We start from the raw sequence: 15,153 nt of genomic DNA on the forward strand, positions 1-15,153 counted from the left end.
ATCCGGAAAATTTGCCACGTAGGAAAGGCGCCCGCTGCCGTGGCCTAGGTTTCTCACTGAAAATCCTCGTCCCCCGGCGGCACCTTTTTTTGAATTTTCTTCCTTTTCAACGCCTTTTTTCGGAGATTTCGGATTTTTTTTGAATTTTTTCGCAATAATATTCGGAAAATAGATAACTTTTAACACATTTTAATGCAATAAAAATTTTTGGTCGGAGTCCCCCTTTAAGCTCAAAGTTGACAATCCAGAAATCTAGCGATTTTTGAACACTTACTAGAAAAAATATCGTTAGATAAAAAAATATCGTTGTTTTATATATTTTTTTTAGGATGATTGCCTACTTGCCCTGTCACAAACAATTCTTGTCAAATGGAGCCCTTTGGGCTCCATTGCTCTGCCTATAAAACATGTGGATAACATATAAAATGGATAAGAAAGAGAGCAAGAGAGAGGGAGAAGCAGAGAAAAAAAAATAGAAATTTCAATGATCACAAAGTTTCAGTTTTCAGAATATTCAGAAAATCTGAAATTGTAGAAATTCAAAAATTTTAAAAATGCCAAAATTTCAGAAAACCTAGAAAGATTCAAAATTCCCGCCAAATCATAATTTAGAGGTTTTCATCCAAATTGCCTAGAATTGACAGTTTCGCCACTTGAAACCCGAAACTCTTCAAAAATTGAATTAAAAAATCAAATAAAAATAAAAGAAAAAGAGAGAAAGAAAGAAAACAAAATTTTCTCTTCTTTTTTTTTTGAAAAGAAAAGAGACGACAAAGAAAAATCAGCGGCAAACAACCAACACAAACGGGGTGGGGACGTCTTTTTTATTTCCAACTACCGAAGAGAGAGTATTAGAAAAGGAGAGAGTGCTAGAGAAAGAGGACGAGAGGGAAGAGACGCAGGAACCTCAAGGTTACTTGTTTACCCCTCGCTTTCTGTTTGAAAATTTTGGGTTTTTTAGGTGTAGAAGGCATAAAAAAGTTGGCAAAGTTGGCAGTTTTTAGGTTTTCAGAGTTTTTTGAAAAAATATTTTCAGTATTATTTTTTTGAATTCCAAAAACTATCGAAAGTTTTCAATTTTTGCCTTTAAAAACTGCTAGAAAAACTCCTAAAACTGAAAATTCAACGAAATTACACAGAATAAACAATTGCGATTCATTACAAGCATCACTACAAAAAAAAAGGAATTGCCCTGAACCAGGATCGAACTGGTGACCTTTAGATCTTCAGTCTAACGCTCTCCCAACTGAGCTATCAAGGCACACGAGAACCAGAGGAGAAGGGGGCGCACATAAACCATTGCGTTCTCTGGTCGGCACGAGGCCGAGGAGACCTCATCAATATTTTTTGTTTTTCAAATTTCGGAAATTAAAAAAAAAAACAAAAAAAAATCAAGACTATTTAGTCCCGCTGAGTGAGAGGTAACAGCCACTTTACAACTTGAAAATGAGAGAGTGTGTGAGAATGAGAGACGCATAGAAATTAGAGAAAAACGGACAGATAAAACACAAAGAGTAGTGTTTAAATGATCATTTGGTTCGAAAGCTTGGGGATTGGAAACGTAAAATTTAAAAAATTAAAAAAAAATCAAAATTTGGTGGCCTAGAAATCTGAAAAAGGCCTAAAATAGAGATGGCCTAGAAAATAGGACTAGTGGCCTAGAAACCGAAAAGAGGCCAAACAGTGAGATGGCCTAGAAAGTCAACATTTGGTGACCTAGAACTCCAAATTGGTGGCCTGAAAATCCAAAAAATGACCTAAAAGTTACATGGCCTAGAAAATAGAAATGGTGACCTACAATTACAAATTGTTGGCCTAGAAATCCAAAATTTGGTGGCCTGGAATTCCAAATTGGTGTCCTAGAACAACTAAAAAGGCTCTACAGTGAGATGGCATAGAAACCCAAATATTGTTGGCCTAGAAAATGAGAAATGGCCTAGAATTTCAAGTTGGTGGCCTAGAAATACAGCATTTGGTGGCCTGGAATTCCAAATTGGTGGTCTAGAAATTCGAAATGGTGGCCTAGAAATCCAAAATTTGGTGGACTATAAAATTAAAAATGGTGGTCTAGAATTACAAATTGTTGGTCTAGAAAGCCAAAGTTCGGCGGCCTAGAAACCCAACATTCGACGACCTAGAAATCCCGAAAACATGAAATTCCACGTTTCCGGGTCAACGAAAATCCAAAATTTGAATTTCGCGCCGAGCCAACACTTTCTGAAGTTTTCTAATTTCTTGATACTTCGAACAAGGAGTCTAACTTGAGAAAGTAAGATTTTTTCCAAAAATTTGAATTTTCAGCAAAATTCCAAAATTTCCAGCTGAATCCAAAAATGTCCGAAACGCCGAAAAAGAGCAGCTCCCCGTCGAAAAACGACGGTAAAACTGACGACTACAAAAAGGCGGTCGCCAAGCAGCGTCGTCTCAAAAAGCTCCGTCAAATGAAGATCAAGGATCGTGCCGGTGACGTCGTCGTCAGTGACGTCTCGGATGTCGACGTGCAGGGCGATGGAGAGGAGGAATCGCAGGATGCGTGGTTGAATGATCTTCTGAAGGCTGATGGTGATGCTCCGTCCGCTTCGAACAGTCCATCTTCTGAGAAGGCTGCTCCAGGGACCAAATTGGTATCCATGGAGACCACCGAAGAGACTTTGGCTTCGAAAATCTGCGCCTTCACCAGCGAAAACTCGGTAGGTGTTCTGAATCCTCCCGTGACGTCTTCACATGCTTCCAGTTCCTTTTGAAGACTCTCCTCGGCGTTGGAATCGTCACCGTGGCACTGACCATCTTCGCACGTCTTCGTAAATGATCATTGAACTATTTTTACAATAAAAATTCGAATATTAAGTCCCTATAAATGTAAAATCGCTATTAAAAATTAAGTCATTTCATGGAGAAGCAATAAGAAAACCATTAAAAAACAAAACAAGAAAAAGAAAACTCTACTCATACATATACGAAACAATCTCATGGAGGTTGTGAAATCTACTTGGAAATCAGTGAAAAAAATGGATTCGAGTACTTTAGAAATCTCATATCTCCCTACTTAAAATGTTACTCCTTAAAATTCCCAATCTAAAATACTCAAATCCAGCATACAATACATTACAATAAGTACAAAATGATGGACCATTTTCTACTAAATATTCAGAATTATTTATTTGCTCTTCGCGAACACTTCTTTCATTCTGTTGAGGGCGGATCCGGCCTTGAACCATTCGATTTGTTGCTCGTTGAATGTGTGGTTCAAGGTCACCTCGACCTTTGATCCATTCTGTTTCTTGAATACTCCGGTCAGTGGCTTTCCTGGGGCGAATGAGTTGAGTCCGACGATCGAGACTTCGTCAGATGGGTCGATTTTGTCGTAGTCGGCTGGGTTGGCGAAAGTAAGTGGGAGCATTCCTTGCTTCTTCAAGTTGGTCTCTGGAAAATATCGAACGTTAGAATTTGGCTTTGGAGTTTTGAGATTTCTGTTCATCAGAAACTTATATAATTTTATTCTGAAGCTCAGAATTTCTGAACACTTTTTATTTTAACTTCTTACCATGAATACGGGCGAACGACTTGACAATGATAGCTCTTCCTCCCAAATGACGTGGCTCAAGAGCGGCATGTTCGCGAGAAGATCCCTCTCCGTAGTTCTCGTCTCCGACAGCAACCCATCTAACTCCGTCAGCCTTGTACTTGCGAGCGGTAGCTGGAACGGCTCCATACTCTCCGGTAACTTGGTTCTTGACCTTGTTCATCTCTCCATTCTCAGCATTGACTGCGGTGAGGAACAAGTTGTTGGAGATGTTGTCCAAGTGTCCACGGTACTTGAGCCATGGTCCAGCTGCAGAGATGTGGTCGGTGGTGCACTTTCCTTTGACCTTGATCAAGATCTTCATGTCAGTCAAATCCTTTCCGTCCCATTTGTCGAATGGTTCGAGGAGTTGAAGACGATCAGAAGATGGAGAGACGTCGACGGATCCCGATCCAGCTGGAGCTTGGAAGGTGTCCTCTCCTGGATCGTATCCCTTTGGTGGCAGGTCAAGTCCGGTTGGTGGCTGGAGCTTGAATTTGCTTCCTGAAATTATTAAATAGAAGATTGAGATGGCAAAACTAAATTAAAATTGTCGGAATCCATTCTGTAATTAAAAAATGCCCAAATGCTGGAATTTCATCCCGAAAAACCCACCATCAGCAGCGGTAAGCTCATCGGTCAATGGGTTGAAGTCCAAACGTCCCGAGATGGCCATAGCTGTGGTGATATCTGGAGAAGTGACGAATCCATGAGTGGCTGGGTTGGCGTCGTTTCTTCCGGTGAAGTTACGGTTGTACGATGTGACAATGGTGTTCTTCTCTCCCTTCTTCACATCCTTACGATCCCATTGTCCGATGCATGGTCCGCAAGCGTTGGCAAGAACCATTCCTCCGAAATCAGAGAAAATCTTAGAAAGTCCGTCACGCTCGATGGTGGCACGAACTTGCTCGGATCCTGGAGTGATGGTGAAGATTGTCTTGGCCTTGAGTCCCTTGTCGAGAGCTTGCTTGGCGATGGAAGCAGCACGGGTCATGTCTTCGTAAGAGGAGTTGGTGCAGGATCCGATGAGGGAAACCTTAACATCCAATGGCCAGTCGTTCTTCTTGGCATTCTCTCCAAGTTTGTCGATTGGAGAAGCAAGATCTGGGGTGAATGGTCCGTTGACGTGTGGGGTAAGGGTGTCGAGGTTGATTTCAATGATCTGGTCGTAGTGGGCTCCGTCATCAGCAGTGAGGAGATCCTTGTACTTGCGGGCTTCATCGGCGATGGCCTTACGTCCAGTAGCCTCAAGATACTTGTACATGCTCTCGTTGTATGGGAAGACAGATGTGGTGGCTCCGATTTCAGCTCCCATGTTGCAGATAGTTCCCATTCCAGTGGCAGAAATAGAGTCAACTCCTGGTCCGTAATACTCGACAATAGCTCCAGTTCCTCCCTTGACGGTAAGAATATCAGCAACCTTCAGAATAACGTCCTTAGCTGAAGTCCATCCGTTGAGTTTTCCGGTGAGCTTGATTCCGATGACCTTTGGGCACTTGAGCTCCCACGGAATGTCAGCCATCACATCGACAGCGTCAGCTCCTCCGACTCCGATGCAAAGTCCTCCGAGACCTCCTCCATTTGGTGTGTGCGAGTCAGTTCCGATGAGCAAGAGTCCTGGGAAAGCGTAATTCTCGAGAATGATTTGATGAATAATTCCAGATCCTGGCTTCCAGAATCCGACTCCGTATTTGCTTCCGGCGGTGGCCAAGAAGTTGAAGACCTCTTTGTTGAGCTCCTGAAAAATAAATCATAAAAATGGACGTATTTTTAAGATTAAAACGCACCTTAGCACGAGTCAAATCTGGAACTCCTCCCTTCTGAGCCTCGATCAAGTGATCGCAGTGAATGGTGGATGGGACGGCGGTCTTTGGCAGTCCGGAGCTGATGAATTGGAGCATTGCCATCTGAGCGGTGGCATCTTGCATAGCAACACGATCAGGGCGGAGGCGAAGATAGGAGACTCCTCTCTCAATGTCTTGGGTCTTTGGCTGGTCCAAATGTCCATAGAGAATTTTTTCGGAAAGAGTCAATGGACGCTTCAGTCTGAAAAGAATCCCAATTTTAGAAAATTCCAAATTGAAACTGTATCCCCTCTTCTCCCTCAACTATCAAAGTACACTGTTCACAAATTTCCTTGTTGCCTGCTATCAGTTCAAAGTACTCAATTCCCTCAACAGCAAACATGACACACAAAGTGCGATCAGTCTGGAGACCTGAGGCGCGTGGTGGGGTCTGGAGACTCATATATCGCAAAACTTTGATTTTTTGAACGTCTTTTACAATGATTGATGTCATTATTCTCATGTTTTTTGCATCATTGATGCCCAAAACGGCAGTTTGGGGGCCAATAAAGACTACCATATTCTCATCACACCTACTCTCTCACTTCTCATCAACGTGTTTACATTGACCAGAGAACAGAGATAGGACGAGAGCGAGAGAGAAGACAAAATTCTCTAGCTTTTCTCAATGACGCTCTTCCTCTTATTACAACAAGAACTCTGTTTGTCTCTGGTTGGGGTCGAAAGGCTTGTGATCTGGGCGAAAAAGTTATGAGAGAGAAGGTTTAGGTTGAAAGTCAGGGAAATGTCGAAAAAAACTTGCTTAAAAGCGAAATTCGAGCTGGAAATAGCCCGGAATTGAAGATTATAGCAAAAATAACTTCGGAAAAATTCTCAACATGGTCTAGAATGAATTTGAGAAGAAAAACTCGAAAATCTTGCTTTTTTTCAGATTTTCACTCAATTTTAACGAATTTTGAGCTATTTTTGAACTAATTCCTGAATTTCTACTTGTCACATTCAGTTCTTCAGTGAAGATCTTCACCTAACCGCACGTGATCACTAGAATTTCATTTGATAAGAAACAGAAAAAAATGCTTCGCCCTTGAAACTTTTTGAACTTGTCGATCTCTTCTCCCTACCTGTCTTTAACAATCTTCACATTTTGCGACAGACGCTCGTATGGAAGATATGCGTTCGGCTCGAATTTACTGAGTGGCACTTTGCTCTGAAAAAACCAATTTTTAGTTTTATTTTTAAGCTTAAAATTTGAAAATTAGCCTACCCAAACTGAAGAAGACGAGTGAATTGCGCGCATGTGAGCTGGCCCAGCCAACTGGCTCAGGCGGAGAAGAGAATTCATGGTTTCTCCTGAAAAAAAGGATTTTGGAAGGAAATTTTGAATAAAAACGGAGAAGAACGATAAGATGCTCAAAATACATATACTTTTAAACGCAGAGTTTTTGAAAAACCTGAGAAATTAAACCAAATAAGCACAGATCTCAAATGGACTATTTTTAGGCCTAAATTCTCATTACTTTACAATTTTTCCGCTGCAAAACTAGCCGTAAACAATTTTCGGAACAAAAACAAATGATTCTTTTACCGATGCGACCGTGAAATGATAAGAATTGGTCAGCAGGAAGACAGAAAATAAATGGGAGGAGAAAGTTGAGCGTTGGCGCGAAACTCGGGCGCCGCCTTCCCATTGATGCGTCAGTCAAAGGCTTGGCGCCGGCGGCTCTTTTTAAAGGCGCGCCGAGTTTCGCAGCTTTTTGGTCTCAAAGCGATTTCGTTTTTCACTGATTTGTAGGACGATTGAAGCGTCATTCCTTCGCGTTTCACTCCCGAAAAGATGGTTGCCGACGTTAAGAGCCCAGCTGGACTTGCTGCTTTCAACACCACCCTCGCCGAGCAGGCTTTTGCCACTGGGTATGTCGAAAATTTGAGTTTAAATGAGATTTTTTAGGCCGAATACTGAAAAAATGAGTTTTGAGCGATTTTCAGAATTTTTTAAAAGTTCTAGAGTGATTTTTATCGTATTTTTGAGCAGAAATCGTTGAAAAAACCGTAATTCTCTTGATTTGTTTGTTATCAAAGTCTAAAAATTCGAAAAATCAACATTTGAAAATTAAAATATAATTTTTCAGCTTCGTCTTGTCCGGAGAAGACGCCCAACTCTTCGCTGCCCTCGGATCTGCTCCAAACGCCTCCACCTACCCAAATGTTACTCGCTGGTACGCCAACGTCGCCTCCTACACCGATGCTGAGCGCAAGACCTGGTCCTCAGCCGGAGGATCCGCTGCTCCAGCCGCCGAGGCTGCCGGAGACGACGACTTCGATCTCTTCGGATCCGAAGACGAGGAGGAGAGCGAGGAGAAAAAGAAGATCGTCGAGGAGCGCCTCGCCGCCTACGCCGAGAAGAAGGCCAAGAAGGCTGGACCAATCGCCAAGTCTTCCGTCATTCTTGACGTGAAGCCATGGGATGATGAGACCGATCTCGGAGAGATGGAGAAGCTTGTCCGTGGAATTGAGATGGACGGACTCGTCTGGGGAGGAGCCAAGCTTATCCCAATCGGATACGGTGAGTAGAATTTTCCCTAGTCCAATTTCTACAATTTTCTATTCTAGGAATCAAGAAGCTCCAAATCATCACCGTAATCGAGGATCTTAAGGTCTCCGTCGACGACCTCATCGAGAGAATCACCGGAGACTTCGAGGATCACGTCCAATCCGTCGACATCGTCGCCTTCAACAAGATCTAAAATAGATAATTTATAAATTCTAATTCGTTCTTGTTATGTTTTTTGATGTGAATGATCAGCAAAATGAAATCCCTATATTTCAAAATTCTGTTTTTTGATCTAATAGCCTTGACCCCATTCCTTCATCCCAAAAAACAGGTGTTCTTTAGATAGAATAGGGTGCTAGCACTGCTAAACACTGCGTCTCCTGTACTCCCATTGACCCAAAAATCAATAGCCCTTCTCGAGTCGGAAACATTAGAACATTTATTTGTCTTTACATTTATATAATGGTAGGATTTTATATTATCCCAAAAAAAAAAGAAAAGTTCCAATCCAAATTCCCAGGGCGCCTGTGTCTCTTCTCAGCAGGATTTTTCTGACAACGTCTCCATTGGCTCCGCCTACAATCCAGCACCACTCAACAATGTGATCTCCGTCCGCACTCCACCTCCAATCGATCGGAAAAATCATCGGGAAGTTGTGACGCGAAAATTCAGAATTCTAGATCTTCCAGACAAAATTTTGCTGGAAATTTTCAGACAAATGGGGGCACAGGAAGTGTAAGTTTTGCTTTTTTTCTTAAAAAATAAAAAATTTTTTAGACTCCATCTCTCCATGCTCTCCAGAAAAATCAAGAAAAAAATTGGCGAAATTTAATTATTTAAAAATTTTTTTCTCCAAAAAAATTAATTCAAAAAGTATCTCTTCATTGCACCATACACACACAAAAATCAATAAAAAAAGTTCTTAAATTTTCATCGGACACTTGGCTCCGCCCACTTTTGGCGACGTCTTCTTCACAGCGAAATACACGAGAATTCCAGCGGCCAGAATCGCTGAAGACGTGAAGAGAATCGGAAATTTATAAGAATCGAAAAATTCGAAAAAATTGGATTTTTTCGATTTATTTCCAGAAGCTTCTGGAACAATTTCATCGAGCCATTCGGATTGAGCCGTTTCATTGTTGGCCGATTTCGTTGACCCTTTTTCCACGGTTTCGCACTTTGGAACGTCGTCTTTTCGAGATTTTGAGCCGGATTTTGAGGACTGAAAATTGGAAATTTCGGGGCTTTTTGGGCTATTAGGCTATTTTCAGGCTTTTTACGCCTATTTTTCAGTGTCTTGGGCTTTTTCAGGATTCAGGCCATTCTAGGGTTCTTCAGAGCTTTCCGGCCTATGAAACTACTTTAGAATTTGAGAATTTTTACAAATGTTTGGGATTTTAGAACTTGAGAATTTTTTAAAAATCTTGGGATTTTCAAATTTTTGGAATTTTGGATTTTCTGAATTCGCAACGACGCCATCTACAGTAATCCAGAATGCTACAGTAACCCCACCTGGCTCTACAGTAAGATCTACAGTAACCAGCACCTCTGAATCATCTACAGTAACCCAAGATATTTGGAATCGCACGTCACCGGATACTGTAGCTGTGAATTCTACAGTAACCCTTCCTATTCTACAGTAATCGTAGAAACTACAGTAACCCCAAAAAGTACGGTAATCCAACCGTAATCCTCGAAAGTGCAGTACACTACTGGTACAGTACACCAAACTACAAAATTACCTGCTCAAAGTAGAGTACTCGGACAGTAGCCAAGCTACAGTATCCCTTGAAGGTACATTATCGCATCCTAGAATATAGTAACCCAAAACTACAAAGGCAACAGTAATACCAGAAACCACAGTAACCACAAAAAGTACGGTATTCCATCTTAGAGAGTAGGTTCATCAATCCGCTAGAAATACAGTAATCCGACAGTGGTAAAGCTACAGTAACCCTTGAAAGTACAGTATCCCATCCTGGACTACAGTAACCCAAGTCCACAAAGACTACTAACTACAATTCTAGGATTTTAGCTTTATTTCTTTAAGAACAACGTCGCTTAGGATGACAAATTACAAACTACAGTAATCCCTTGAGGTACAGTACTCCGACAGTAGCCAAGTTACAGTAAATCTTAAAAGCGTCCATTATGTTCTAGAGTAACCCAAGCTACAAAGACTACAATGACTACAAACTACAAACTACCTTTCGATTTCTTTTCTTGGATCTCTTCTGCTTGATTCGAACGGCGGTGCCAGTGGCTCCTTCCAACTCATCACCTCCACTACTCGATCCATTGCTCACTTTCGATTTTTCTGATTCTTGATTTTCAGACATTTCCCGTTCGAAATAACTGAAATTTGATCCAAAATTTGAATTTCCCGCCCTTTTTCTGTCATTTTGACACTCAATTTGATACTCCAAAGACACGTCATCACATAGATATCAACGTGGAGGGAATTCAAAAATTTTCAAAATTTTTTTAAAAATTCAAGTTTGGCGCCAAAGATGTTAGCTGCTGTGATATTTGTGTTTTTCGTGTGCAATTCTGAAGCAATGGTAGCGTAGTTTGTAGTCTTTGTAGTCTATGGTTTGTAGTTTGTAGTTTGTAGTTCGTTGTTTGAATTTTTGAGTTTTCGAATTTTCCGAATTTTCGAATTTGTAGCTTGCAGTATTTGTAGTTTGTAGTCTTTGTAGTCTTTCAGAACTATACAGGCAATTCCGCGTCTTCTGAATTTTCAACGACGACGACGCCTTCTGGAAGTCCGACGTCTTCTGAATCCACGTCACCCCAGACTCCGCCCACTTTGGCCACGCCCCCTCCACAACCGCCATTCTCGGATATTCACTGTTTTATCGATGATAAATTGAGGAAAGAAGTCGAGGTACAGTAATCCCACTACAGTAATACGCAAATTTTGAAAGGGCAGCAATTCGGGGCGGGGCTACAGTAACCCTAGAAACTACAGTAATCTTTTTTCCAGCTATTCCACGTCATCGGCGTCCGGAACCATGACTCGAAAATGCTTATTTCCGGTCCTGGCGAGAATTTCCGGTTTCTATTTTTCCACGAAACTACAGTAACCCAAAAAACTTCTGAACCTGTGACGCCTTCTACAGTAGGAACTACAGTAACCCATAATGCTACAGTAACCCCACCGGACTCTACTGTAGGATCTACAGTAGGATCAACAGTAACCAGCACCTCCGAGTCGACTACAGTAACCCAGGAGTCTACAGTAATCCCATCTACAGTAACCCAAGACTTGTGGAATTCCACGACATCGGATACTGTAGTTTTGAATTCTACAACAATCCCAATAGTTTGGCCTACACTAGGAACTACGACAAAAGCCGGACCACAGAACTTTAATACGCCATTAGAGCAGGTACAGTAATCCTAGAGACTACAAATACTACAATTCCAGTTGTTCACCAACAACGTCACTGTCGCTTGGGATGAATCTCTTCAGAAATTCCATTTTATGGTCCCCGATAAGGCTTTTAGGCATTATCAGTGAGTTCGTCCAGACGGCCCAAGTGGCGGTCTAAACGGTCGAAACGGTCGAAGCGGTCGAAATGGTTTTTCAAAATTTTCGAAAAAAAGTTTCCTAAATTTCTACCCTCGGCCCCCTGCGACCACTGCGCCCTCTCTTGCACGTCCTCCCGTTCCCCTCTTTTGTGTGCCTTGATAGCTCAGTTGGGAGAGCGTTAGACTGAAGATCTAAAGGTCACCAGTTCGATCCTGGTTCAGGGCAATTTCTTTTTTTTCTTTTTTCCTTTTTGTTTAAGGTCCAAAACATTTTCAGAATCACCTACAAAACGTACCAAAGCCTGACGGACCACGAGGATCGATCTTTGAGATTTCGGAATTTGAAAACTCCAGAAATGGTGTCCAAGAACTTGACAGAGCCCTATACATGCCATTATAATGTTAGAAATGTGAGGTTTTCAGAAATTTAGAAATTTAGGAAATTTAGAATTCTTGAAAATTTAGAATTTTTGGAAATTTTTGATTTTCAGAAATTTTAGTTTTTTGAAATTTTCTAACAAATTTAATTTTTGGAGTTTTTCAGAACAACTCGATTTGCGTCTCAATTCATGACCAGTTGGTTACTGTAGGCAGCTACAGTAAGAATGAGCAAGACAACAGGTAAGAGCTGGCGCGAAATTCAAATTTTAAGGTATTTTTTTTTCCAGAGAAAAGCGATTTGTCCTGCCGAATTTCTTAAGTTTCGACAAGTTTTTCTCCTATTCTGACAGCCAGGGAATCGATTATATTCTGATTCATCACAGAGGCCAATGGATCTATCGAATCAATTTGCAAATGTATTTTCTGGATCAGAACATGTTTTTCAAAGTTTTTCAGCTTATAACTGTAAGTTTTGGGATTTAAAACTATTGTTTTTGAGGATTTTCGAGGTTCTTAGGACCAGTCAATCTAAAAGTCAGAATAAAACTTCAAAAAAATTTTTTTTTAAATTATTTTTTTTTCCAACAATTGCTGAAGTTTCAGCCAGATGGAGCCTACGCTTTCGTAGATTTTGAGCATGCCGATGAGTTTGGATTGGTGACGAAATATGCGTTTGACGATAATCATTATCGATATTATTACTCGCTTTTTAGTGAGGTACGTTTGGGCCATTTCGACCGCTCCGACCGCTACGGCCGCTTTGACCGCTTCGACCACTTTGACCGTTTAGACCATTTAGACCGCTCCGACCACTCCGATCGTTTAGACCATTTAGACCGCTCCGACTGCCCGACCGCTTTGACCGCTCCGACCATTTAAACCCCTCCGACCATTTAGGCCATTCAGACCGCTCCTAACGCTTTGACCGCTTTGGCTGTCTCGACCGTCTCGACCATCTCGACCGCTCCGAGTATTTAGACTGCTTTAACCATTTAGGCCATTTAGACTGCTTCGACCATTTAGACCATTTAGATAATTTTTAGAACGTGTTGACCATATCGGCCGCTTTGGCCGCTTTGACCGCTTCGGCCGCTTCCACCATTTAGACCGCTCCGACCATTTATACCATTTAGACCGCTTCGACCAGTTTGACCTTTCAGGCCGCTCTTACCGCTTCAACCGCGTTGACCATTTTCACCATATATTTCAGAATTCCGGCCTGAACACATATTGTGTCCATGACAAGAAAATCAACGGGCGATTGATGATTTTGGGGCGAGAAAAAATCGAACAAGTCAAATCACCAAGTAAGCTACAAAGACTACAAAAACTACAAACTACAAAACTGAATTGCATGAACCCTAGATACCGTAACCCAAAGGCTACAGGAACCCTAGACATTTTTATACAACTACAACTAGCTTAATACTAGCACCAATGACTACAAACTATAAAAATTAGAAACCACAAACTACAAACTACATTTTCAGTGGAAGCTCTCCGAATGAAATTGAATGTGGCGAAAGGTGATGAATACGAATTTCCGACAATGCTCCGTTTGCTCTTCTATTGCTCATTGACATATTTATCGATTTTCATAGCGACTCAAATGATTCCAAATCGGCGGCCACTGATTTTTAAGGAACTGGTAAGGACAATAGGCTTATAGGCCTATTTTCAGGCCTTTTCCAGACAAGAACCTAAATTTTTCAGCGCCACACGGATCGTGAAATTCAACGATTGGCTCCAGTGATTGAGACGATTATGGGAAGGGTCCATGAATTCTTGGAATCTACCAAAAGTCAGAAAACCTCTAAAAAAGCGAAATAACTAATTGTTTTATTTGAATAAATGAACTACAGTAATCCTTTCTGATGAATCTACCCAGACTACCAAAGACTACAGTTACCCAAACTCTGATTTTGTAGTTTGTAGTCTTTCGAAAAAAAAACTATGACACTTGTCCTTAAAACTTGCGCTCGTGGATTTTTCCTTCAAAAAAAGTTTCCAACTCCTCCCTCAAAAAATCCATTATTGATTGGTATTGTCGTTGTGGATAGTTGAACACGAGAACTGAAAAGGTACGGTTATCGGGATGCTCAGTTATATCTGAACCTAATATTTTGAGTTTAAAATTTTTGGATTAAGAAGCAAAATAGCTTTAAAGGTGGGGGGGGGGGGGACAGGAGATTTTTCGTAGTTTTTTTGTAGCTAGAGTATGCATTCTACCGTCACGGTGTACAACGCTTAATGTCACTCTGCGTACAGCTGTCGTCCTCGCCTTTATGTATGCAATCGGGCGTTCGCTTTCTCTTTGCCCGCGTGGCTCAGTCGGTAGCGGCGCCGCACCCTCAATCATCGCCCTCACAAGTTCAACTCCTCGAGAGGCATCTTTGAACGAAATTCCGAGAACATTATTTTTTTCATGTCCCCCCACCTTTAAAATGAATATAAATTTGCCTATGTTGAAAACCAAATAGATGCTAAAAATGGGTCCTGAAAGCTTGAATCGATCATAACTCAGTTCATAATGGTCCAATCAAAATGGTTTTAATAATTCTGAAATGTGCTCATTTAGAGCTTCAAAAGAAGTATAAATATGTCTAGATCTCTCAAGTTTCAAAAAATGCTTGGTCCTAAAAATTGGTCATGAAAACTTAAAATCTAGAATTGACCATAACTCTGTTTATTTTTACTCGATTAAAACAGTATTTATATTTTTGAAATTATCGTAATTAGAGCTTCAAAATGAGTATAAACAAGACTTACTTATTTTCAGATGTCGAATTCGACGAATACATCTTCTGACAACGAGGCGCCGTCAGCGGGCGACTATCAAAACACGGGCACAATTGTCGGCGAGTCGATTCCAATGGCAATGGTTTGTGGATTGATTGCCGGTGTCATTTTTGGGATTTTGTGTCTGATTCTTCATGTTTGTCTGGTGAGATGTCTGGTGAAAGCACGTGCTAAACACATTCCAAAAGTGCGAAAAGTCAAAGTGAAGAAGGACAAAAAGGGCGGGAAAAAGGAGAAGAAGGGGAAGAAGAGCAAGAAGAGTGGTGAGTTTTTGGAAAACTAGGCCGGCTGATTTGTGTTTCTAGGCCACCGACCCATAACTTTCTGATGGTCTAGAATTCTTGAAATTTGAATTTCTAGGTCACCAATACACAAAACTGGCTGATGGCCTAGAATACTTGAAATTGGGATTCTAGGCCAACAATACACAAATCTGTCTGATGGTCTAATACTTGAAATCTGGATTTCTAAGAATTCTGAATTGGTGGCTTAGAAAACCCAGAAATAAGCTTTCTAGGCGA

At 41.2% G+C, this 15,153-nt stretch overlaps 5 protein-coding genes and 2 non-coding genes across 7 annotated transcripts; 4 read left to right on the top strand and 3 right to left on the bottom strand.

The window, feature by feature from the left end:
* Nucleotides 1–1,188: 1,188 nt before the first annotated feature.
* Nucleotides 1,189–1,261, bottom strand: CBG29031. Its single transcript has one exon. It is a non-coding gene (tRNA).
* Nucleotides 1,262–2,333: 1,072 nt separating this feature from the next.
* CBG22944 lies at nucleotides 2,334–2,809 on the top strand (the record flags this gene model as incomplete). Its single annotated transcript, XM_045244653.1, has 2 exons — nucleotides 2,334–2,690; nucleotides 2,747–2,809. The coding sequence occupies 2 exons, from the start codon at nucleotides 2,334–2,336 to the stop codon at nucleotides 2,807–2,809; spliced, it is 420 nt and encodes a 139-aa protein (XP_045097725.1).
* Nucleotides 2,810–3,157: 348 nt separating this feature from the next.
* Nucleotides 3,158–6,709, bottom strand: Cbr-aco-2 (the record flags this gene model as incomplete). The annotated part of the gene is made up of 6 exons (XM_002642987.1): nucleotides 3,158–3,423; nucleotides 3,545–4,066; nucleotides 4,178–5,300; nucleotides 5,350–5,608; nucleotides 6,489–6,574; nucleotides 6,632–6,709. The coding sequence occupies 6 exons, from the start codon at nucleotides 6,707–6,709 to the stop codon at nucleotides 3,158–3,160; spliced, it is 2,334 nt and encodes a 777-aa protein (XP_002643033.1).
* A 492-nt stretch (nucleotides 6,710–7,201) lies between these two features.
* On the top strand, nucleotides 7,202–8,111 carry Cbr-eef-1B.1 (the record flags this gene model as incomplete). The annotated part of the gene is made up of 3 exons (XM_002642986.1): nucleotides 7,202–7,278; nucleotides 7,497–7,930; nucleotides 7,978–8,111. 3 exons carry the CDS (start codon nucleotides 7,202–7,204, stop codon nucleotides 8,109–8,111), a joined length of 645 nt encoding a protein of 214 aa, XP_002643032.1.
* A 525-nt stretch (nucleotides 8,112–8,636) lies between these two features.
* CBG22939 lies at nucleotides 8,637–13,663 on the top strand (the record flags this gene model as incomplete). Its single annotated transcript, XM_002642984.2, has 11 exons — nucleotides 8,637–8,651; nucleotides 10,626–10,805; nucleotides 10,905–11,309; nucleotides 11,349–11,437; nucleotides 11,730–11,862; nucleotides 11,997–12,073; nucleotides 12,121–12,298; nucleotides 12,437–12,550; nucleotides 13,044–13,140; nucleotides 13,324–13,481; nucleotides 13,547–13,663. The coding sequence occupies 11 exons, from the start codon at nucleotides 8,637–8,639 to the stop codon at nucleotides 13,661–13,663; spliced, it is 1,563 nt and encodes a 520-aa protein (XP_002643030.2).
* CBG22940 lies at nucleotides 8,841–10,257 on the bottom strand (the record flags this gene model as incomplete). Its single annotated transcript, XM_002642985.1, has 2 exons — nucleotides 8,841–9,140; nucleotides 10,126–10,257. The coding sequence occupies 2 exons, from the start codon at nucleotides 10,255–10,257 to the stop codon at nucleotides 8,841–8,843; spliced, it is 432 nt and encodes a 143-aa protein (XP_002643031.1).
* Nucleotides 11,606–11,678, top strand: CBG28842. Its single transcript has one exon. It is a non-coding gene (tRNA).
* Nucleotides 13,664–15,153: the final 1,490 nt, after the last annotated feature.

This window comes from Caenorhabditis briggsae, assembly GCF_000004555.2.
Source record: "Caenorhabditis briggsae complete genome, chrIII, whole genome shotgun sequence".
NCBI lineage: Eukaryota > Metazoa > Nematoda > Chromadorea > Rhabditida > Rhabditidae > Caenorhabditis > Caenorhabditis briggsae.